This window comes from Bubalus kerabau, chromosome 17 (genome assembly GCF_029407905.1).
Source record: "Bubalus kerabau isolate K-KA32 ecotype Philippines breed swamp buffalo chromosome 17, PCC_UOA_SB_1v2, whole genome shotgun sequence".
NCBI classification, from domain to species: Eukaryota; Metazoa; Chordata; class Mammalia; order Artiodactyla; family Bovidae; genus Bubalus; species Bubalus kerabau.
In genome coordinates, this window is record NC_073640.1 from 17,048,619 (window position 1) to 17,071,497 (window position 22,879).

The 22,879-nt window shown below is 61.5% G+C and overlaps 3 protein-coding genes across 6 annotated transcripts in view; 1 reads left to right on the plus strand and 2 right to left on the minus strand.

The window, feature by feature from the left end:
• Positions 1–120: 120 nt before the first annotated feature.
• Positions 121–22,613, plus strand: CTU2 (cytosolic thiouridylase subunit 2). Of its 3 annotated transcripts, none has more exons than XM_055554394.1 (15): positions 121–352; positions 1,724–1,896; positions 13,794–13,871; positions 15,803–15,881; positions 16,053–16,112; positions 17,152–17,212; positions 17,616–17,725; positions 17,835–18,100; positions 18,179–18,314; positions 18,430–18,561; positions 18,823–18,914; positions 19,002–19,096; positions 19,195–19,324; positions 19,615–19,673; positions 19,752–22,613. In XM_055554394.1, the coding sequence occupies exons 2-15, from the start codon at positions 1,733–1,735 to the stop codon at positions 19,919–19,921; spliced, it is 1,632 nt and encodes a 543-aa protein (XP_055410369.1). In that variant the 5' UTR covers positions 121–352; positions 1,724–1,732; the 3' UTR covers positions 19,922–22,613. The 3 variants fall into 3 exon arrangements, with proteins under 3 accessions (XP_055410369.1, XP_055410372.1, XP_055410370.1); XM_055554397.1 differs by lacking the exons at positions 121–352; positions 1,724–1,896 and adding exons at positions 12,989–13,143; positions 19,456–19,522; XM_055554395.1 differs by lacking the exons at positions 121–352; positions 1,724–1,896 and adding an exon at positions 12,989–13,143.
• On the minus strand, positions 5,398–12,917 carry RNF166 (ring finger protein 166). The gene is made up of 6 exons (XM_055554398.1): positions 12,677–12,917; positions 8,387–8,543; positions 6,970–7,082; positions 6,477–6,591; positions 6,281–6,388; positions 5,398–5,604 (listed from the first exon to the last, which is right to left on the minus strand). Exons 1-6 carry the CDS (start codon positions 12,829–12,831, stop codon positions 5,539–5,541), a joined length of 714 nt encoding a protein of 237 aa, XP_055410373.1. The 5' UTR covers positions 12,832–12,917; the 3' UTR covers positions 5,398–5,538.
• The window catches only part of PIEZO1 (piezo type mechanosensitive ion channel component 1 (Er blood group)), a 56,095-nt gene continuing 53,128 nt past the window's right edge, over positions 19,913–22,879 (minus strand). For both annotated transcript variants that reach the window (XM_055554393.1, XM_055554392.1), the window contains 7 exons: positions 21,521–21,709; positions 21,333–21,425; positions 21,079–21,251; positions 20,839–20,961; positions 20,683–20,762; positions 20,402–20,591; positions 19,913–20,312 (listed from right to left, as the gene is read on the minus strand). In XM_055554393.1, the coding sequence (XP_055410368.1) occupies positions 20,063–20,312; positions 20,402–20,591; positions 20,683–20,762; positions 20,839–20,961; positions 21,079–21,251; positions 21,333–21,425; positions 21,521–21,709 (1,098 nt within the window). In that variant the 3' untranslated portion in view covers positions 19,913–20,062. The remainder of the gene's footprint in view (positions 20,313–20,401; positions 20,592–20,682; positions 20,763–20,838; positions 20,962–21,078; positions 21,252–21,332; positions 21,426–21,520; positions 21,710–22,879) is intronic.

Sequence of the window (22,879 nt, forward strand, 5' to 3'; positions counted from 1 at the left end):
TATTAGCATAGCGCACCGCCTCGGCCAACCAGCGCGCGGCGCGGCCGGGCCGGAGCGGGGCCGCGGGGCGGGGCCTCGGGCCACGCCCAGGACAGGTGCGCGGGCCGCGGGGGAGGGAGCGCGTGGCTGCGTGTCCAGCCCACGGGACTTCCCTGGCGCGCGCCATGAGTCACGCCGACCCCGAGACCTGGCGCGCCCACTCGCCGTGGACTGAAAGGAGGAGGTCAGGGCTGGGCGGAAGCCGAGCTGGGCTCAGTCCACCCTGTGGTGGGAGCGTGAGCAGAGTCCAGCTTTGGAGAACCTGCTCCAGCCAGTTAAAAGCCCGCCCCGCCTCCTGCGCAAACCCGCAAAGGTAGGTTTGATGAGCGCCAGCCCTGAACTGCAGAGCTGACCCTGCTGACCCGCTAGAGTGGTGACCAGGGGCTCGACCGGCCTTGGGGAGAGTGGCCCTCTCCCAGTGGGAGGGGACCCAAAAGAGACAGTACTTTAGCAGTTGGCTCCAGAAGGCTCATTTGGTGGGAGAAAGGACACCACCTGACATTCCGGAATTCCTAGGGTTCAGACAAGCAGTTGTGGGAAGTGGTGTGAGAGGGCAGTGTGCATGCACCCGCTGCCGCAGCCTAGTCTGTGTGACCCAGGCAGCCTCACCTTCTGTGTCTTTTGGAGTTTTCAGTGCCACCAACAGCCGGCCATGCCTGCATGTCTGGTACCTTCTGATGTGGACATTTTATGAGTTCAGGGGTCCCTCTCTGGCGGGAGTGGAGGAACACATTGCCAGGCCCCTGAGAACCACCAGGCACTTCCCTGGCTGTGCATCAGGCCTGCCTTGAGAGGCACAGGCGCCACGTGCAGCCTGATGCTTTGCCAGCCAGGAGCCTGGGGGTGAGTGGAGGTGGTGAGGAGTCCACAGAGGAGCCTCAGAGAGACATGGGGAGGGAGGTCTGAGTCACACCGGGTCTTATATGCCTTCAGTTTTGCAGAAAAGAAAACGTGCCGAGGTAGGCTACAGTGGGACTGGGACTGGGGCCGGCACTTCCGGCCTCATTCAGGGTGTCTGTTGCTTGGTTAGGGCTCATGGAAGAACAGACAGGTGGGGCACAGATGGGAGAAGATGTCTGTCTCTCCCATCACCTGGCTTACCACCGGTTGCCACTCGCATGCATTTCAGAGAACATGTGGCTGCCTTCTGCTTGTGTGTTTCTCCCGTGGCCTCAAGCTTTCCATGTGTACCTTCCCTTCCTTTTCTTCTTCCCAGACGTAGATAACACTTGCAGATACCCGGACCAGCCCTGCACCCACACCGTCCTTCCTTGCCCAGTAAGCCACTGTGTGGCCACCCCAGGTTGACTTTAGTCCCCAGAGGGACTCGCACACTCCCATGGAGAACCAGCTGATCTCATCCAGGAAACACCCCAGGGATTTCGAGGACCCTAGATCACCTCTGGGGTGGGGTGCTCCTTTCCGAGGGCTGCCATGAGCAGTGACCCAAAGGGAAGTTTGAGGTCCATGCCTACTGCTCAGAACTGCCCTCCTGTGGTCACACAGACTCCCTGTTCGGCTGTGACTCACAGGGTTGTGTCCGGGCCAGGCTGGAGTAGGACTCACAGAGGAAAACCCGAGTGTCTGCCCTGTTCGCACCCGGGCAGCCCTGGGAGGTCGGTGGCAGTGCCCCCTCATCCTGCTCTGTGTCCTCTGTCTTCAGTATGACCACCTTGCCTTACAGCTAGGCCCCATGCTACACTGTCGGAAGCCCACTCCCCCCAGCCTCCTGGAATGGTGCTCCCCATCAGAGCAGGACGTGCAGGGACCCCAGGGTCTGCCCTTGACACTTGGTGATGTCTGCTTGTGGTCACATGCCTGCTTGCCTCTATCAGACACTGAGCCAGCAGAGGCCAGGTAAGATTTTACAATTCCTCCTACATTGGTGTTCTCTTTCTTTTACAGGTATGTTTTGTTCTTTTCTGTGCTTTACAATGTGGCTCTGGGCTTGTGCACCTGTATTCTGTTAAGCCTGGATTTTCTACTAACTGGGCTTCCTGGCCCAAGGTGTAAAGCCCATCCCTGTTAGATGCAGCCCAAGGGCTGGACAGGTGGGATGCTCTCACCCTCCCCCACAGCGTCTGGGCAAGGTTGGGTCTGTGGTTGGGGCTCAGCGGTACCTGTCAGATTAGATGGAAAAGTGTCAGGTGTGGTCCAGGCATGCCCCTCCCCAGGGATCTCTCAAGTGTAGACACCTGGGTGAAGGGACCTGGCCCCGCAGTGGGCCTGGCTCTGGGGCTCAGAATGGCACTCAGAACCTGGCCTTGCAGCTGGGGCTCGGCTGTCCCAGGACTCGGGGTACTTGCCCTGGTGGCGTGGCCCCTGTGTGGGTGTGTGGTGTATTTGTCATGAGGGCGTGGCTGTGACAGCCTGCCTTGGAGCGTCCTTGTGGCTGGGCCCAAAGTCATGGACACAGTGCTGTGGCTCAGGCTGGTGGCCAGTGTGTGTGTGGTCACCCCCAGAAGGGGCTCACAGCTGCTGACAGCTGCAGGATCCCTCTAGAGGTCTGGTTGTTAGAGGTGATACTGGTTCTTAAATGGGGGGAGGGGTTCACGTGCTGTGTGACATGGGGTTTCTGGGAGGGGACCCTGACCTTCACCCACAGCAGTGACCCACAGTGGGTGTATCACCAGGCGCTGAGCCTTGCAGGTGATGCGGGGCTGAGGAGGGATGTATAGGTATGCATGCATCAGTGCTCGGGGGTGTGCAGGCCTGCACTCTGGCGTGCACACAAGCAATGCTGCAGGAGCTGTTCCGGGTGTCACTGTGGTCGGGCTTCCGCAGGTGGGCCGGGGTTTGCAGGGGAGTGTCTGCTGATGCACAGCCAAATTCCCAACTCTGGGCCCCACAGCACCCTCTCAGGGCCCCTTCCCCGTCTGGGCCCTCGTTCCCAGCGGCTTGTGGGAGAGGCCGGAGGGCCACGGGGCGTGGCTCTCTTCTCTGATTGTGAGGGCAGCTCCTCCGGGTGGGGTCCTGGCCCTGGCAGCTGGCTGGGCTGGAGAACAGGGCTCATCATGGGTTCTGGGCATGGAAGCTTGCTGCCGGCTGGTGCTGATCACACGCTGCTGGGGATGTGTTATTAGGCCCACGGAGTGGAGGTGTCTTTGGGCCCGTTAGTCTGCGCTGCCTTGTCATGAGGGAGTTCGAGGCTCCTTCCAGGGAGTACATTTCGTGGGCAGACGCATGGTGCTCAGGTATGTCAGAGTCCAGAAGGAGGCGTTGCAGCCTGGACATCACCCCCGAGGACTGCCAGCCTGCTGTGGCCAGGAGCCCTTGGTCGAATGCTGACATGGTGGGTGCAAGGCCTCTACAGGGCGAGACTCGGGGACAGACACCTGGGCATCGCCTCCTCGAGGGCACTGTGAGGTCAGGACCTGCTGAGGCTGCCCCAGGGCTGCCCCTGGGACTCTCTGGGCACCAGGGGTTGTGACGGGCACGTGAGAACAGCTCCATCCTCCCCAGGTGGCCTGTGGGTGGCTGACCAGCCTGGCTGTGTCCAAGAGGGGAGAACGTAGCTGCCGCCAGCCCCGCTCCCAGGGCTGGAGGCTGAACTGGGGCTGGGACACTGGCCCAATGACCCCAGAACCACACGTGTCCCAGACATGACGTGCTGGCAGCTCCGGGGTGGCAGGGGGAGGAAGCGACAGGTCCTGGATGGGGGCAGGGTGGCCAGCCCCGGAGGGGTCAGCAGTGATGACTGCTGGGGGCAGAGGAGGGTCGTGGTGGAGTGAGGCGCTGGGCTGGTGGGGGGAGGACGTGGGGCAGCGTCTGCACCTGGCTTCAGGAGCCAGGTGGTCCCCACGCTGTCCCCGCTGGCTCCAGGCCCTGGGTGACCTGCCAGGGCCACCCCGAGGCTCCCCTATCTGCACACGGGGGCCTGAATCCCAGCCCCTCAGCCTCCTGCAGGAGGGGGACTTCAGCCACACGCTTCCCTTCCCTCCAGCCCTGGGGAAGCTGATGCTGGGCCTGGGTGGCCCCCGGATCATGTCACAGCCTCTTCTGGAAGGCAGCAGGAAGGACCGGCTGGCAGGTGGCATCTGTGGCCAGTGGGGGGCGGGGTGCTGGTGGCTCCTGAGGAAGGCTTTCTATAGCGGCTAACTGTGCCCCAGGCAGGACGGTCCTCTCGTGGAGGCCTCTGCTTGTCAGCCCTGCCACGGTCAATGGGAGCCTCACCTTCTCCTGAGGGGCAAGGTCCAGGGCACAGGTAGGGGAGGCAGGCAGGGACAGCTCGGCAGCGCACCAGGACCCTGACCACACGGGGTTCTCGTTGTGTTTTAAAGGCCTGTGGTGACTTGGAAACAGCAGGGGGCTCCTGGCATTGATGTTGGCCTGAGACCACCGTCCCTGGATGGATGTCTGAGAGGAGGGCTGGCTCCTGGGCTGGAGTGAGGGCACATGCTGAGGGCACAGCCTAGCAGGCTGCCTGGGGAGGCTGTGGGAGCCTCAGAGGTGGAACTCCTTGGGAAGGACACATGACCGCAGGCCTGCAGCAGAGGATGGCCTCCTGACCCCACTGTGGCCCTCTGCTGTTAGTTAATGTTTGCTGAAAGAAACGCACTGGTCAGGCCACTTGAGATGCTTTGAAACGTTTTATTTAAATTTTTTTTTTTTTTTTTAAGACAGCAATAATTTACGCCAGGAACCAAACAAAGGTGCCAGTGAGCATTTTCCGGCCTGACCAGCCACTGCCCCGGCCCCGCGTTCTGCCACCCTTGGGGGTGGCCCTGCCTGGGCCGGGAGGCTGTCAGCTTCAGAACAGTGACTGCGGGGCTGAGGCCAGGACCCAGGCGGGAGGCCAGGAGCAGGCCCGGCTGCCTCCGCAAGTGGCCAGACATTGGAATTTCTTCTGGCTGTTATCACAGGGCCCCTGGGCAACGGCGAGGTGACCTGGGCAGGTGGTCACCTTGGTCCCCATGCACAGCCATTGTCCTGTCTCTCCCTTCCTTCCCCCACCTATCCCACAACCGTTCATTTTTTATTGTTTTTTTTAAAAAATATAATTTTGTAAATGTTCCATAAAAATACTATTGTTCCTAGTCAAACACAGATATTGCAATATGAAGGGTAACTGCTCTGTCTTTGCTCTAGAAAACATGAAAAGGTCATCACACCGGATAATATAGAAAAGTGCAGAACCTCTAGGTATCACAAAAGCCAGTACCGAGCGCGCGAGGGGGAAGCGTTGCCAGGTGCTGGGCCGGGCCCCTGCGTGTCCCTGCTGGGTGGCGGGGCCTGAAGGGTCCTCTCGGCAGGGAGGACAGCATGGCTTTGAGACACGGACAGGGGCCGCACTCGCCACCCCACGAGGCCACGTGCTCAGCCCGAGCACCGAGGAGCCAGCGGCGCTCAGTAGGAGCGCAGGTGGTGGGGACGTGGCCTCTCCTCTGGCAGCAATGCGGTTCTGCCCGGCCCTCGAGGCGCCTTCCCAGGCGGGTCTGGGCGCAGGAGCTGGCGGGCTCTGTCCTTGGAGGTGGGAAGGCTCAGCCGGTGGTGGCACCGTCAGTTCTCGGAGAGAGACAGGGCCAGGGCGGCCTGGAAGGCGGCCTCCTCGTCGATGCTGTAGTCCTGGAAGACGGGGCGGAGCTGGGCGGGACGCCGTGGTCTCTCAGGGCCACCCCCACCCGGTCACCTCAGACAGACCTGAGTGCAGTCCCTCCGCCCTGCCGCTGTTCAGCCTCACGGTCATGGGTCCTGGGCACCTTGTGGCAACTAGTGGGGGATGATCTGGCTGCCCTGAGGACACTACACTCAGTGACGGAGGGCTGGACAGACTGTGCGCGGTGGACGCGAGGAACGAAAGCTGTCCTTTCCCCCCAGATTCAAGGATGGCAGGGTGGGGGAAACCAGTACCCCCATATTTCTACCATCAGGACCAGGTGCGGGCAGAGCGGAGGCGGGAGCCTACAAGGCCGGGTGCCTGCAGGCTGGCAGGGGACGGGAAGAGCAGACCTGGGGGCGCACAGGAGGGGAGCATCTGCAGGCGGGATGTGGCTCTTTCCCAGCGTGCACTGGAGGGGCCTGTCCCCAAGGAGGGTCTGTGTCCCCAGGCCTCAGTGCAAACTCGGAAGACGGTGCCCCTGCAATGGCGCCTCCCCCAGAGGACCCCCCGAGTGAGGAGAGCTGGTTGGCCTGTGGGTGAGGGGCCCACTCTGCACAGCCCAGAGTCCCCAGGCCTCTGGTGGCCCTGCAGACCCAGCCACCACCAGCACTGGGGAGGGCAGGGGGAAGGCGGGTCACCCACCACGAAGGTGTCGTAGGAGAACTTGTGCCTGTGGAGCAGGTGTTGCAGGAAGTTGGCGCTCTTGTAGCTGGGGTCACCCCAGGGCATGGCCGAGCAGATGGGACATACCTGGGACAGAGCCGGGGGTGGGGGTGAGCCCACGGGGCCTGGGAGGCCATGCGTGTGGAGAGCAGGGTCCCGGGCGCAGGCAGCTTACCACGCGGTTGGGGTCGCTGCGGTGGTTGTCCACGCAGTGCTTCACCAGCTCCTGCTGGTCCAGGTTGCGGGCGCCACAGTAAGGGCAAGCGAAGGTGGACCTATTGGGGACGGCGCTGGGGTGGGGGTGAGGGGTGAGTGGCGCTGCCCCTCTTCCTCCGGCCCAGCCGGCTCACCCTCCCCGGCACTGTGGGCCCTGTGGTTGTGGAGCCCCTGTCCTCTGCACGTTCCACCAGGACCTCCCACCTGGTAACTCCCAGTCTCTCCTTCCTCGACGTGGCTGCCTGCCCAGAGTGGTGTCTGTCTGGCCCCAGCCTAAGGACTGGCGCTCCCACTAGGAGGTGACAGGTGGGCCGGGCCAGGCCCTCCTGGGTCCCCACCTGCAGGGGTTGAGGCCCTTCAGAGCCCTCCCACCTCCTCAGGGTGGAGCCACGCTGCCCACCCTGTGACGTAGGCCAGAAACTGCCCCAGAGGATGACTTGCGCAGGGCCTACCTGGGGATGGGCTGGGACGTGGGCACCACGGGGACGAACTTGGGACAGTTGGCCATCTGCTCCTGGACCTTCACGCAGGAGGACACGTGCACTCTCATCTTGGCCAGCGTCACCTGGGAAGAGAGAGGGGAGGGTCAGGGGGCGGGGGCTGAGGCCCTGGCTCCTGACACCCCGGCCAGCACCATGGCTGGAGAAGGAGGCCGATGCACCCAGGGCTGCAGAGCTGCACCCCGAAGCAGGTGCTCACAGCTCACGCTGTGGTCATGCAGGGGGCAGGGGGCCTCCAGGGAGCAGCCCTGACGGGGCCCCTGGGGAGCTGGGAGGCATGGGAGGGTTGTTCGTTTAACTGATTGATTGATTTGGCTGCTCTGGGTCTTAGTTGCCCCACTTGGGATCGTCAGCCGAGCCTTGTAGGATCTAGTTTCCTGACCAGGGGCCGAACTCGGGCCCCTGCATCAGGAGCGTGGAGTCTTAGCCACTGGACCACCAGGGAAGTCCCATGGGAGGGTATTTACTTGTGATAAGTTACCCCTCATAACGGGAGCCAGCAGACAAAATTCTAGGCAGTCAGATGTGCTGAAAACTCCTTACTAAGAAGCAAAAAGCTAATGTGACACAGCCTTCTCAATCACCAGGTTGCGCGCTCCGGCCAGAGGCGGAACCGGCTCAACAGGGCAGGGCAGGGGCACACTGGCTGCCCGGGGCAGGCAGGAATGAGCGGGGAGAAAGAGGCCCGGGCAGCCCTCCCAGGTGGCACAAACAGGAACCTCCAGGAGCGCCCACCCAGAGCCTGCAGTACAGGGGGAGGGCCTCCTGACACCGGCCTGGCCTCCCTCTGCCCAGGGCTAGGGACACTGTGCGAGGCCTGCCCCTCTAATCCCGCCTGTGTGGAAAGAACCATGACACAGACCGAGTGTGGGGGCACCTCACGCTGCTCCTGGGCTGGGAGGGAGGGGCGCGAAAGCCTGAAGGAGGCCCCTGGACATTCAGACCTGTGACCCTGAGGACAGAGCAACCAGGGCCGCTTCCTACTGTGGTAACTCAGGAGAGTTAACCTGTTAACCTGAGCAATGGCGGAATCTGAAAACCTCACTTCACGTTCTGCTCCCAGGCTGGGTCCCTTGAGAGCTGGTACGCCTGCCTGCAGGAACAGCAGGTGTCAGGCGGGCTGGGGGGGCTAGGGTGCTGGAGGGACGGTGGGCCTGGGCCTGCCTCAGTCACCGCCTGCAGCGCGAGGGTCACTGGGGTGTTAGGCTGCGTCTAGGCTGGGCTCAGCTCAGCCCCCATCCCCGCATCGGCCACAGCCCAGAGCCTGGGCCACGCTCGGGAAGTGAGCGGAATGGCAGGTTGCTCAACAGGACCAGAGGGTGGCCTGTGCCTGGTTCCCCCGAGCACCCGCCAGGAGCCCAGCCAATACCTTCTTACTGCAGCCTCGGCAGGGTGCCTTGTAGGACGCGAGCTGCTTCTCCACGTGAGCAGCCTTGTCCACCTTCTTGGGGTCAAAGGGCAGGCGGCACAGCGGGCACAGCGGGGACGGCACCTGCAGGCAGGGCTGGAGGCACTCCCCACAAAACCTGCAGGGGGGACACGGGCCTGAGGGCTGCGCGCCCCTACGTCAGCAGGTGCTTCTGTGCGGGGTCTGCGGGCAGAGTGGGCACTGTCTGGCTGAAAGATGACCCTGTCCCTGCCCCGTCATGGGCTCCTGAGCTGCAGCCGTGACCCCCTGTCCTGTGCTGGCTCCCAGACTTGGTCCCAGCAAGAGCACTGGCTGCGGGAGGGCCAGGGCCCACCCTGCCCATCTCACTGCCACGGGTGACGACAACACCTTGGGGGCTCCAGGACAGCGTGGGAGATTCAGAAGGCCCTCCACCCACTAAGTCTGGGGGTAAAATCACTAGTGCTGAGAGGAAACCACAGGGCCCCAGGGCCCAGCACTCACTGGACGGAGCAGGGCCAAGGCTGGCCAGGGAGCATCACCAGTCTTGGGACATGCCCTGTCCCCAGGCAAGCAGGGCTCAGGCCCTGAGCAGAGGAGGCAGGGTGGCAGAGGGGCTGTGCCCAGGTGCCCAGTCTCCTCTCGGCTCTGAGCTCTTAGCCACGTCTCTGGAGGTGCCATGTCCTACACCCTCAGGTGCTTGGCCACAGCAGCTTGTGTTCACAACCAGCCCTGTGCTGTGGAAGAGCACACGCCGCAGGTCAAACATTCTCAGCTGGGGGACAAGAGGGACTAAGAGCCTGATCTCAGGACCAGCTTGGTCTGGCCTTGTAGGAAGTGCTGAGGGGTCTGCTCAGCAGAGACTGGAGCCTCATCCACAGCCCACAGGCTCAGCCCCGCGAGAAAGGTGGCAGCTTGGTGGCCCGCACAAACCCTGCTGGGCATTGGGGTTTGTACTGTTCCCCACGGGTCAGGCAGGTGGGGCTACGGGCATTTCTAGGGGCCCAGCTGAGCGCAGGGTCCCCGTCCTTCTGCCTCAGACTTTCACCTCTTCTCAGGAAGAGGCACCTCAGGCGATCCAGAGGCCCTTCTCCTGCATGCTGGCTTCCGTGCAGCCACCTCTGTGTGCTTTCAGTGAGGGATGTGTCCCCTGAGCCACAAGCAGCTGGAGGAAGCTTGCAGAGCGCCAGGCTGAGGGTGTACTCAGGACAAACCGGCCTCGGGTCGGGAGAGGGGCGCCTGGTGGGGAGGGGAGGCAGGGAAGCTGCGGTTCCAGAAACAGGATGAGCCCCGCCTGACCCGCCCGCCACACTGCCAGCTCCTGTCTTACTCCCTAAGGAGCCGGGGGCAGAAGGAGGTGCAGCACGGCCCCTACCCTCGCAGGTGCACGGAGGCCTGGTTAGGGGGTGGGGGGGGCGGCCCATCAGCTGGCCGGAGCCTCTTCTGCGTGGGCCCATCGCTCGAGTGCTGCTGCCACTGGTGAACCCCTGCACAGACACAGGGGAGCCACCTGGGACCCTGAGAGGCCACTGAGCCTGTGGACAGAGGCCTTGCAAACTGAGCAGAGAAGCCCGCCCCAGGCTGGTAAATGCTCAGCAGTCCCGGGTCTCTGCAGGCACTGGACCACGGGTGCTGGGGGCTGTGGCCACAGAAGGGGCCTCAGTGACAGGGTGAGAGGCTGGCCTGGCCCAGTAGCCTGAGCTCCAACCTCGGCTTTGCTGAACACCTGGGGATTGCCCTTGGCTGCCCCGATCTCCTTTTCCTTGTGCTGGAAGAGTAACAGCACCTGTCTCCCAGGCCTCTGCAAGCAGGGAGGACTCAGAAAATGTCTGTTACCACCATTCCTTACACATGTCCTGATGCCTAAGTGTGCCAGTTTTTCTACAACTTCTGTTCATTAACAGACTGCACGTGGGGACACTTAAGCGGGGGACAATGTGACGGCACTGACCAGAGAGGGCGACAGAAGAGGCACAGTGGCTGGAGGCAGCCCAGGCAGAACTCTGGCCCCAATACACTGGCACTAGGGGAGGCTTTGTCAGAGCGTTAGAAACAGGAGGTGGCTTCTGGTTCCAGATGCGGCTTACTGCCCAGGGCATCCCCTGAGTGTGACAGATTACTGGCTCATCTGGGGACTTCCTGGGAGCGCTTTCACAGTCTCCACCGAGGAGCTCCCTTGCCTCTGGGCTCCTGCTGGAAAGCCCTCCCTATGACCTGCCCCTTCTGTCGGGTGCTAGAGCAGGAGTCCAGGCCCAGGCAGGGCTGCTGTCACCTCCAGAAAACCTGTTTTGTGGAAGGAAACTGCTTAGTTAGGTAGCTGTGGGGTGAGGCAGATAACCAGACCACCAGAAGACTTTTTAAAAGGAAAGGTGTGTCTTTAAATCTTTCATGTTCGTTTGCGCTGCTGCTGCTGCTGCTAAGTCACTTCAGTTGTGTCCGACTCTGTGCGACCCCATACACGGCAGCCCACCAGGCTCCCCCGTCCCTGGGATTCTCCAGGCAAGAACACTGGAGTGGGTTGCCATTTCCTTCTCCAATGCATGAAAGTGAAAAGTGAAAGTGAAGTCGCTCAGTAGTGTCCAACTCTTCACGACCCCATGGACTGCAGCCTACCAGGCTCCTCCGTCCATGGGATTTTCCAGGCAAGAGTACTGGAGTGGGGTGCCATTGCCTTTTCCTGTTCGTTTGCACACACACCTTCAAAACATCGGACAATAAACTTATAGAAAGTAGGCAGCAGAGATAACCAGCCAGGAAGTTTACATCAGCAGTAGGGTCAGGAAGGAAATATTTCCAAGGCAGAAGCTAAAGAAGAGGCTGCTGCAGGACCAGCCTCAGGAACAGGAGCAGAGGGGTCTGATTCTGCCGAGAAAAGTGTGGGGAGAGGGTATTAGAGAAGAATATGCTTTCACAGCAGTCTGTGGAGTTCTGTATTCTAAAAAATATTATTTGGGAAAAAAGGCTTGTGTCTAGGGCTGGGTGAGTGTTGATAGAAATCCTAAGCCCAGGAAAGGCTTTCTAAAATTGGGCCCCAAGACAAGCTCTGCAGCTCTCTCAACGATTGGCTGGAAGAAGCTGAACACACTGTGACAACACCCACTGGTGTGTGTTGATGAGAGAGGTGCTGTTCAAAGGCTGCCCCTGCCAAAATGTCACAAATGGCATGAAAAAGTGAGGTGCAGCGCCTTAAGGACTCGTCAGCATTGCTCCCCCAGGGTGCGCAGGTGGGTGTCTATGCCGCCTGCAGTGTGAGAGTGTGTGTGTGTGTGTGTAGGCTTCCCGACACCTGACACCGTCCTGCAGCCCGAGGATACACAGCATACACACCTAGCAGTTCCAGTTCCCTCTTTGCATCAAGAACCTCCTAGGCCAGCTGCCTTTGTTTGCAAAATGTTCTGGGGCCTCCTACTATCCTGGGTGCACCTCGGCCCCACCTCCTCAGCAGCTCTGCGGGCAGCCAAGCCCTCCTGTCCCCTCTCCCACCCTGCTATTTTCACTCAAGAGCTGTGTTATTCAGCCTTCTGGAGAGTTGGAGACCACACACTCTGATCTCAGGCCCCTCCCAATCAGGCTGGCAGCTCCCAGAAGACAGGAGTGCAGCTCTCTGCTGGGAGAAGAGCTACATCCTCAGGTTTGTGTTCCTGAAACAACTGGCCCTGACGCAGCTTGAAACCCTAGCAAGGTGTGTGGCATCTGGTCCACCGAGGGCCAGCCTGCCTGGCTGCTCAGTGACCCATGTGATCCAAGTTCTCCATCAAAACAAAACAGCACCAGACTCCAAGAAAGCCTTTGTCCAAACTTTAGGGAACTCCTCTCCTCTGCAGTCACGACAAGCTGACAGCGGATCCAAAAAATAGTTGACAGCAAAAGCCACAAAGCATTTATTTACAATTGCCCACCCCAGTCTCCACTAGACCAGATGGAAGGCGACCGGCACAGAGGTCGCACCCGCTGCCCTTTGAGTTCCCAGGGAGGCCCGCCGAGGCCGTCAGCGGCTCCTGGCACACGAGACCGGGCAGAGCTGCAGGTCGGCCCTGTCAGCCGACGGGGTGATCGGGGTCGAGCGCCCGGGGCGATCGGGGTCGAGCGCCCGGGGCGGGCGGGCAGGACGCTGGGCTGAGGCGGATGGACGTGCCCAGAGGGCAGAAACGGTGCTGCGCGTGGAACCCCTCGCCCCGCAAGTCCTCGCGCGCTGGGACTGCGCTGGGGTGGCCTCAGACCTCCCCGCGGCGGCGCCCGACCCCGCGGCCTCCCGGAGGCCAGCGCACTCACGTGTGGCCGCAGCTGCCGATGGCCACGGGCCGGTGGTAGACTTCCAGGCAGATGGGGCAGCTGTACTGCGCCTCCAGGGCGCTGTCGCCGCCAGCGGGCCCGCCCGGCGGCTGTCGCTGCTGAGCCGAGCCCACCAGGCTGCGGAACATCGCCATCCCGGGGCCCGGCCCGCCGCAGCCGCCGCCTCCGCCCCTGTCCCGGCTCGGCCTGCGCGTCACGGCCGCGCAGTCGCCGAGTTGACGTCAGAAGGAGCGCCCGCCCCCGGCTCTAGCGTCACGGCTGCGCCGGCGTCGTGTTGACGTCATAGAGAGCGACCTCCCCTCGCGGCGGCGCCTAGGTGACGTATCAGGATGCGCCCCGCCTCTGCCGTCGAAGCTGTCTGCTAAGCGACACGGCGCAGCCATGTGCGAGGTGTCTGAGGAGTACCGGGAGTCCGCCCCCAAAGGGCCGCCGCCGCCACGGCTTGGGTAAAAGTTGGGCAGCTGCACCCGCCACTTCCTTTCCGATCCTCCGGCAGGCGGCGAGCCCTGCCCCGAGGGCCATCCCGTACGCGCTTTGCGCTCAGTCTCGGGGGCCACGCTCCGGGAAGCCCGGAGACCGCCCAGGGCGGGTCCTGGGAGTCCAGGAATCTCTGGTGTGGGGTGGAACTCGCTCCTCAGCATCCGGGGAGTGCCTGGCAAGCCCGTGGTGAACACTTGGCGCCCTCGGACCTCTAATTTTTGTAGCCAGTGGAATGGTTCCGCCTCTGACTAAGCTGTCCTTACTTGGCGAGGAAAGTCGACCTGCCGGCCGCTTCTGCAGTCTGGTTCCAGTTCTCCCCTCCAGCGCCTCCCAGAGCTAGCTGTCTCTTTTCTCGTGCCAGCCCTAAGAGACAGAGCCCACTGAGCTGGCTTTGACGAACTGAAATCCCCTTAGGGCCCTGATATTTCCTCAGAGGGGTAGTCTGGAGAAGATACTAGGTCCGGTCTGTGAGGTGCAGGCTCCTTCCCCCGCAACCCCGACCCCCACCATGGCCTCTGTGGTACAACAGCTTGGGATGAGAAACCGGCTGCCGCCTCCCTCAAGCCCCTGAGCGCATGTAATCAGTGTCCTGGTCTCTCTTCTCCCAATGCCTCAGAACTGGGGATCAGAAGTGTGTGAAGTGCAAGGAAGGCCTGCCTGTGGTGGTGATCCGGGCTGGAGACGCCTTCTGCAGGTGAGGTCTGGAGGTGGGAGGTGACCCGGCACACACAGTCTCAGTAACCAGGACTGCCTCCATTTCTGTGGCTTTATTTCTTGCTTTTGAAAGCATTTTACTCCTAATGTCCAGGGGTGGGTGAGTGTGTGTGTATGGCTGTGGGTGTCGGTTCTTGTGTGAGTGCCGTTCTCCCAGGTGTGCATCAGGAGGCAGGAAGGTCCGAGTGGCGCTTACAGAGAGAGTTGGGAGCGAAGGTGAAGAGGAGTGTGGTGCAGGCGAGAAGAGCTCCTCAGGGCAGCTGGAACGTATTCAGGGGCAGCTTGGAGCACCCTGGGCTCTCTGGCAGGCGCTCTGTGTGTTGCCTGTATTACTTGTAAGAGAGCGATGAAAGGGGGAGTTCTAACCTCCCAGCTGTGGGGGCATCTCTGGGGATTTTTTGTTTTATTTGGCTCCATCAGGTCTTAGTTGAGACATGTGGGATCTAGTTTCTTGACCAGGGATGGACCCAGGCCCCTGCATTGGGAGCACAGACTCTTAGCCACTGGACCACCTGGGGCAATCCGTGGGGGGGACCTCTGGACAGGAGCAGGGGCTGGTCCCAGAGAGGCTTAGCATGTTCTGTCTGATCTGAAGCTGTCTGTGGCCCTGTCACGTTGGCCATGAATCATAACTTTCAGTGTCTGGTCATGTTCACGGGGTCGCTAGGTCCACAGGGGTCAGGCTCGTCACCTGCTTTATGAAATTTAGGTGACGTGACATGCATGGCAAACAAACACGTTGAATTATTTGACCAGCTCACATTTTTAAATTGGTCTCCCAAAGTATCAGACTCTACTTATTAAGTTTCTGAAAAAGAAGCCAGAGGGATGGAATAAGTTATTTTCTCCCAAACTTTCTCACGGTTGCCCATTTTTGCGGGGCTGAGTAGATTTGCTGTGTGCTGTCAGGAAATATGTTTTAGATACAAAAGTCACTGCTTTAACCACATAAGAGCATCTGGAAATGACGGTCTCTCCAGTCTGCTTGGAGAGCTCCCCGATGAAGAGGAGAGAGGCCACAGCGACTCCTTCTGGGCCCAGGGCTCCCCTCCCCTGCTCACTTAGTATGGAAAGAGGTGATAGGCTGATCTTCCAGGTTGCAGATTTTGGCAGTCTGGGTTTTGAGCAAGTTCCTCATTGGTGGAGAAGGTCAGCATGTAGGAAGCCCTTGCCTTGCCTGACCAGAGGGAGAGCGTGGTTTCTGGGGCCTCATGGTGCTGTGGGGGGCACGGCTGTGGCAGCTGCAGGGTCCTCTCTGCCACTGTGAGCGTCCGTGTCTGCCCAAGGAACCTCCCAGGGCCCTGACCTTCCAGGAGCCACCCCGTGGCAGATCCCCTGGAGTCCCTGGAGCCTCAGTGTTCTGCTGTTGAGTTACTGTCCACAAAGCCTCCATGGGGTGTTTGGTCAGCTGTTCATAAGCAGGGCCTGCTCTGTGTTGGGGGGCTGTTGTGACACTAGATCGTCTGACCAGCAAGAGGTGAATGCTGCGGGCACAGCCCCAGGCTTGGCCGCTGTCTGCGGCAGCGCTGCTCCCCTCCGCTCAGGTCCCTCTGCTTGGGCCCCTCTGCTTGGGCCCCTCTGCTCCACCTGCCTGCCTTCTGGGTTGCTGGGGAGGGAGCTTGCTTTCTCTCTGCTTGTCTCTCTTTTTTCTCTTTCCTCCCTTCTTTCCCCTTCTCCCTTTCTGTCTCTTTCTCTTCCTTTTTCATTTCTTTACTTGCATTTTTTTTTTTTTTTTTTTTCATTTCTACCCTCACCCATCTTTGGGTGCAGCTTTTAATGTCAAGACATTGCTTTAAGGGTGAAAGTTGCTAAAAGAAAGTGTAACCTGGTGGACTCTCAGGCTGTCAGCCTGCGAGGTGTTGGTGGGTGGCCTGGGCTGTGTTGCCGCGGCTGCCAGTGTCTGTGTTGCAGGGACTGTTTCAAGGCGTTGTACGTCCACAAGTTCAGAGCCATGCTGGGGAAGAACAGGCTGATCTTCCCAGGAGAGAAGGTAGGCTGTGGCGCCCCCCTCGCAGGCGGCCCGTCCCAGCCACATCGTGCCAGCCCCTCCCATGGGCGCATACCCGGACTCCTGGGGGACTCACGTCTGGAGACATCCGTGGGTGGAGTAGGGGGCCGTGTTGGAGGTGCGGTGCCCCCAGTGATGTTCCTTCTTCCGCAGGTGCTCTTGGCATGGTCTGGGGGGCCTTCGTCCAGCTCCATGGTCTGGCAGGTCCTTGAGGTATGTCTCCACACCATCCTCCTGCCACGCCTAGCCAGGATCCAGTGTTGGGGGCTGACACCAAGGGACTCTTTCTTGGGGCTGGAGAGAAAGGTCCTCTTCCCAGCCAGGATGCTCCGGGCTCTTAGATGTGGGCACGTGGACGCCGGCCCTGGAGTGGTATGGGGAGTGCCCAGCCATGTCTGGGTTTAGTGCCCTGTCCCTTTGCTTGATAGCACAAGGCACCAGGGTGGCACCAGGGCAAAGCACCCCTCAAGGCGTCCAGGGGCGTTCCCCTGGTCCAGGGAGGGTGTCAGAACAAGACAGTAAAGCAAGAGCAGGTGCCCCAGGGACCTAAGGGCTTGGGGGGGGGGGTCAGGGTGGCTTCCTTGAGCAGTTTAAGGGGGGCTTGGAGAGGCAGGGGCAGGGTCTCGGGGGTTCAGTGGAGAGACAAGGAGCATGGGGGCTGTGTTTTGGCCCATCCACAGGCCTACTTTGGGCACTGGAGGCAGTGGGACTTCTGGTAGCCCTGGGGTGCTTGGGAGGCCTTGACCCGCGTGGCACATACCTGTACCCCTGTGCACCCTCTAAGGGACAGTGGTGTGGCCTGTACCAGGGCTTCCTGAAGGTGGCACTTCTGCGCTTGGTTTTCTGCCCTTGCCTCCTGGTCCCCTCAACCTGGCCAGAGGGTGTGAGACCAGCCCCCTCCCCACCCTTGCCCGGTGGTGCTCCTCCCCGTGACCAGAGACGCCTTGCTGTCATGGTCTCTTGCCCTGAGTGGTCTGATGGGCTTGGCAGGGGCTTCTCGGGTGTTGCCAGGAGGCACAGACAGGCTTTGAGAGCGGGTTTTGCTTGGAGGGGGGACAGAGGTACCCCAGGGAGTGCCACTCTGAAGCGCGCTGGGCTGTGCCTCCACCCTGTGGGCCTGCGTGGAGTCTGGCACAGCACAGGGGACACTGCTGCCCTTTCCTGGGGCCCTTGGTCTGGCAGGAGCAGAGTCTGCAGCAAAGTGCCCGGTTGCTTCTGGCCTTGGAGCTGAGGCCCTGTCACGTCCCCCCAGGGCCTGAGTCGAGATTCTGCCAAGAGGCTGCGTTTCGTGCCAGGGGTTGTCTACGTTGATGGTACGTCTCCTCCTGGGCCCTGGTGTTCAGATGGGCCTGCTGACTGCTGGCACTGTGCCCACAGGAAGCCCTCCTGGGGCGTTTCTCTGGAGACAGTGAGCGTGTTCGGCAGACAGCACTGCTGCCGTCCTAAGTCTCAGACCATCCAGGGTTGGGCAGGAACGTCTGCTGAGTGTCCACCACGGGGTCCAGGGTACTGAGTGAGAAGGGCAAGTTCATTGCCTGAGGGGACCTGCCCTTCCGGCCTCCACCCCATCCTCAGAGAACTCACCAGCCACTCTGAAAATGCCCCCCGAGGAGACAGGTCAGCATTCAGAGACTGCTGCCCCCACAGGGCTGTTGGTCCTGACCACTGTCCGCATCTCTTGAAGCCTGACTCTCTTTTTCTGCCTGCGGGTCTCAGAGGGAGCCGCCTGTGGCCAGAGCCCCGAGGACAGAGCAAGAACTCTGGCGGAGGTGAAGCTGGCCCTGCAGACCACTGGCTTCCCATGGCACGCTGTGGCCTTGGAGGAGGTGGGCGGGCCGTCCCTGTTCGAGGGCCTGGGGGCGAGCACTGGGTGCCTGAGGGGCACGGTCTGCTTCCCCCACGTGGGGTGGGCCTCACAGCTCTGGCCTCCTGCAGGTGTTCAGCCTGCCGCCCTCTGCACTGCGCTGCTCTGCCCAGGAGCCAGCGGGGACGGAGGGAGCCTACAAGGCAGCCGTGGACAGCTTCCTGCAGCAGCAGCATGCACTGGGCACCGGCGGGGTGGAGCGGCAGAGCCAGCACTGTGCCCAGGACCCCCAGAGCCCCGCTGGGCCACCCACAGCCGCCCAGACCCAGGCACTGTCCAGGTTGTTTGACTCAGTGAAGACGCTGACGGCCAAGGAGGAGCTTCTGCAGACCCTGCGGTGAGTCCGCCTCGCCCTGCCCCCTGAGTTCTGGGCCTGTCACCCTGGGCTCCTGAGACCTCCCGCCTTGATCCACAGGACCCACTTGATTCTCCACGTGGCCCGGAACCACGGCTACTCCAAGGTCATGATGGGGGACAGCTGCACCCGCCTGGCCATCAAGCTCATGACCAGCCTGGCACTGGGGAGAGGGGCCTTCCTTGCCTGGGACACGGTGCGCCTGCAAGCTGCCCAGGGGTCACCCAGGAGGCAGGGAGAGCTCAGGACCCCCCAGTGGGCAGGGACAGCCGAGTATAGTGAAGAACACTGGTCCCCCTCACCACCCCCAGGGCTTCTCAGACGAGCGACATGGCGACGTGGTGGTGGTACGGCCCATGCGCGAGCACACGCTGAAGGAGGTTGCCTTCTACAACCACCTGTTTGCCGTGCCCTCCGTCTGCACGCCGGCCCTGGACACCAAGGTGGGCAGCGTGCACGCCCCTTGCCGTAGTGGAGCCCGCATGGGGCATCCCTGTGCTCCCGGAGTGGGGCTTTGTGGGGGTGGGGTGAGGGGCAGGACGGGCTCTTGTCAGGGTGCCTGATTGAACGGGGGGGCGCTCTAGAAGTGGGGCGCCTGGTTTGCTGCACAGCAGACTCTCAGGGCTGATGCTGTGAAGTCCGGGGTCCACGCTCCTCTGAGGTGGGGCCCCTCCCACAGCTGCCCCCTTGTCTCATTGCCCCAGGCACCCGAGAAGGCCAGCATCCACCGGCTGATGGAGGCCTTCATCCTCAGGCTGCAGGCCCAGTTCCCCTCCACAGTCAGCACCGTGTACAGGTGGGTGCGTGTGGGCACTGGGGGTGGGGGCACTGGCAGGGTGGAGCCCCCGGCCAGCAGTGTCTTAGAGCCCTGTCCCCACCCCAGGACAAGCGAGAAGCTGGTCAAGGCCCCCAGGGACGGCTGTGCCGCCGGCCCCCGCTGCCTGCTCTGCATGTGCACGCTGGACGTCGACACTGCTGGTCTGTCCTCACCCTGTGCGGTGCTGGGGCGGGCCACCCGTGAGCGCTCTTGGGGTTTTGTGGCCCCCGAGGTCCCCTCAGCTCCTCTGTGTTTGCAGACAGCGCAACGGCTTTTGGGGCTCAGACCTCACATCTCCCCCAGATGCAGACCCCTGTCACACAGGCTGGGGTGGCTGCCGGGCCCTGCTGCTGTGCTGGAATTGGTGGGGCCCCCAGCTGCTGCAGGAGGTGAGTCCCCGCCTCGACCTGTCGTGCCCCCCACCCTGCTGTGGTTGGCACCTTGGGGTTGCACAGTGTGGGTGCACCCTGGGGTCCTCACTGAGGGCCAGGCCAGGTGCTTAGTCCAGCGTGCTCTGCAGGGAGGACCCCCGGGCCCAGGTCATGGAGCAGCTGTGCTATGGCTGCCGAGTGAACATGAAGGACTTGGTGAGCGGCCACCTCTCTCCCGGGTGAGGGACAGGTGGGCACTGGCCAGCCTTGTGCCTTTCAGCCCCTTGCCCATGCTGACTCTGTTGCAGCCCTCTTTGGAGCTCTTGCCACCCTATATCCTGTCCGAGGCCCAGCTCCGCAGCCAGAGGTACTGCCTGTTCTGCTGGGGAAGGGAGCATAGGAGGGGTCCTTCTGGGTTTCGGTTTCTACCATGCGGTTCCCCCAGGGCCACAGCCGAGCAGGAGGTCCAGGAGTACCTGCTGGTGGACAGTGAAGACGAGGCTGGGACTGGTGAGAGCTGAGCTCGCGGACCAGCGCCTGGGACAGGAGACCCCCCCCGGGGGCAAGAAGGCAGGCAAGGCTGGGCAGTCGGCATGTGATTGCCCCTTTGTATAAATAAAAACGTTTTAATTAGAAAACTACAGTACGCGTGGGGGTGGGGGACAACGGGAAGGGCCAGCAGTCCTGCACCGAGCGGGCCGCGGCTTCCTGTGACAGCAGCATCAGGCCGGGGCCTCGACTCCACCCATGGTGGCTCTATTCCTTGTCGCGCGTCCACTTGATCATGGTCTCGGGTGAGCGGTACAGGAAGATGAGCTTGGCATAGAGCTCCTCCTCCAGCTCCAGCTCCCGCGTCTCCCGCACCAGGAAGATGTCCTGGCATAGCTTGAGGATGCGGTCCACGCACGGCAGCTCCTCAAACATGATGGAGTGCGAGATCTCGCTGAAGAAGCCGCGCACGAACTTGCCGATGACCAGCACGATGGACACATACAGCCCCATGATGCTGGGGGCAGGTGGGTGGGCAAGTGAGCCTCGGGGCTGCCGCTGGCCTGCACCCCTCTCCAACCTGCCCCCCAGCACCGCCACACTCACCCGTAGCCGGCCAGGAAGCCCAGGCTGGGCGGGCTGACCTTGTCACTGAAGATGACCATGGGCAGTAGGTTGCAGTTGGCCTGGCAGTCCTGTAGCTCAATGACCCACCACTCGAGGAAGCCAGCTGCCCCTGTGCCCACACGCTCCCTGCGCAGCTGGATACGCACGCCAAGGTAGTCAGCCTCCTCGTCTAGGTGGGAACCGGGAGGTGTCAGGGCCCCCATCTGTCCAGGGCCACGGCCACAGCCAGCACCCCCACCCAGAATCCCTGCCCCACTCACTGGGCTGCAGCTGCTTCACGGGGTTGGCTTCAGGCCCACTGGGGGCACGGATGTACTTAGGGAAGAGGTGGGGGATGACCCTGTGGGGAGAAGTGGTAAGTCAGGCCTGGTCCAGCCCTCCTGTGGCCTCCACGCCCGGCCCCCCCACCCACTCACACGGACTGGTCCGAGGTGCCTTCCAGCAGGCTGGCCAGCTGCCGCCGGGCGGTGCTGTTGGGGGCCAGGTCCAGGGTGTGCTTCTCGTTGGTGTACTCCACGCTGCCGCCCTTGGCCAGGTCCCTACAGCAGGGGCACAGTGTGACCTGGTGGGGTGTGTGACCCTTTGAGGTTGCCCTCTGCCCAGGATGCCCTTCTGAAGTTCCAGGTGAAGGGTGGGGTGCCCCCCCCAGGACACACCTCTGGAAGTTCCAGGTGAAGCGCAGGGTGATGTCAGCCGTTCCATTATACAGCTCCCGCTTCATCTGCGCCCGGCTTGGCGGGCTGATGCGCCACAGTGCCCCGGAGCTCCCCTCGATGTGCACCGTGACGATATCCTCGGGGCTGTACTGGCTGATGAACTGCATGGCCAGCTGGGTGCAGGGCAGCATCTCAGTGGGGAGCAGCCAGACCCTCCCTCCCACCACAGGCCGATGCACGGGGGGGCCACTCACTGGGTGGGGGTCAAACTGCTTGGACAGCTCCTCATAGGCGTTGTGTGTGAAGGGCACGATGGATGGCTGCTGGGCGCTCATGGTGAACAGGGGCTGGCAGTGGGGACATGGTGACCTGGCGCCCGGAGAGGCCCCCCCAGCCCCGCCACCAGCAGCCACTTGAAGCCAGGCCCCCTTATGATGCTCACCTCATAGCCACCCAGCTTGAGGGTGACGGTGACGTCGATGGGCTGGTTGACGACACCGACCACAGAGCGCACCAGGGACATGAAGAGCAGCGGGAACCAGATGATGGCCACAAGGAACAGGATGATGAGGCCGCCCATGCCGTACTTGACAATCTTTTTCTTCTTCTGCCCCTTGGGCTGCGGGTATTTCTGGGGGTGGGGGGTAAACACAGGTCACCCGCCTGGCCCCGTGGTCTCAGGCTCCCCTGTGACTCCACAAAGTCAAGCCTTGACTATACATTGAAACTGAAGCCATAGCGGTGAAGACAGCTGACCAGGGAGTAGAGCCCAAAGCCAGAACCAGACCCTCACCTTGAGGCTGTGGGGAAGGAAAGCCTTTGCCACAGAGGGCACTGGTCACCCACATCCTTGACAAAGATGAACTCATGGGAGACCTAAAGCAGTAGATGCTTTCAGGGCAGATCTACCTGATAAGGGTCTAACTTCCGGAATGCATAAGGAACCCTCACAATGACCAAAAACCACCCAAGTAAGAACCAGAGAGAAACCTGGACAGACGGTCTCTCCAAAGACAATGATACACAGGTGACCAACAAGCACAGGGAAAGATGCTTGATGGGAAACAAGTCACCAGGTGAAACAAGGAGAAGCACAGTGCGACACCTCCCTGCCAGGGCGTGGGGCAAGCAGGCTGGCGTCCCTGCCATGCTACAGCCACAGGGCTCGGCAGGGGCCCCCAGAGACACAGGGTTCTTTCCTAAGCGCACACCCAGGAGATGTGAAAGGCCGTGGAGGCTTTTTTTTTTTTAGGACATATACAAGTCTTAACCACAACGGACTACTACTTAGCCTTGAGAAGAAACTGGTACAGCTGCATGGATAAGCTTGGACCACACTGCGCTGCGAGAAGCCAGTTGTGGAAGGCCATGTGTTGTGGGTCCATGCAGCTGGTTTGACAGGAACAGGCAGACCCATGTAGGGGGTGGATGGGGGCCGGGGGCCAACTGCTTGTGGGGCTGGGGTTTCTGGATGATGAGTGTGGTCTTAACTGTTCTGATATTTGTGGAGATTTGAATATACTAGAAACCATCCACCTGGTGATGTGTGAATGTTATCAATAAAACTGATGAGAAAGCACAAAAGCCCAGTTAACAGGTCAGTGCTCACACTGTGACCCACAACAGTGAGCCAGGGCCCAGAGGCCAGGCCTCTCCTGCTCAGTGTTGGCTCTGGCCCCTCTGTGGTTGAGCCACCCCTGAGGCAGCCTCAGTCACCGTCCCCTGGGAGGAGCCCTTTCTGGCCACCAGGAGGATTTTAGGACAGTGCTGTCTGGACTTCTGCTGTGTGGGCAGTGAACCC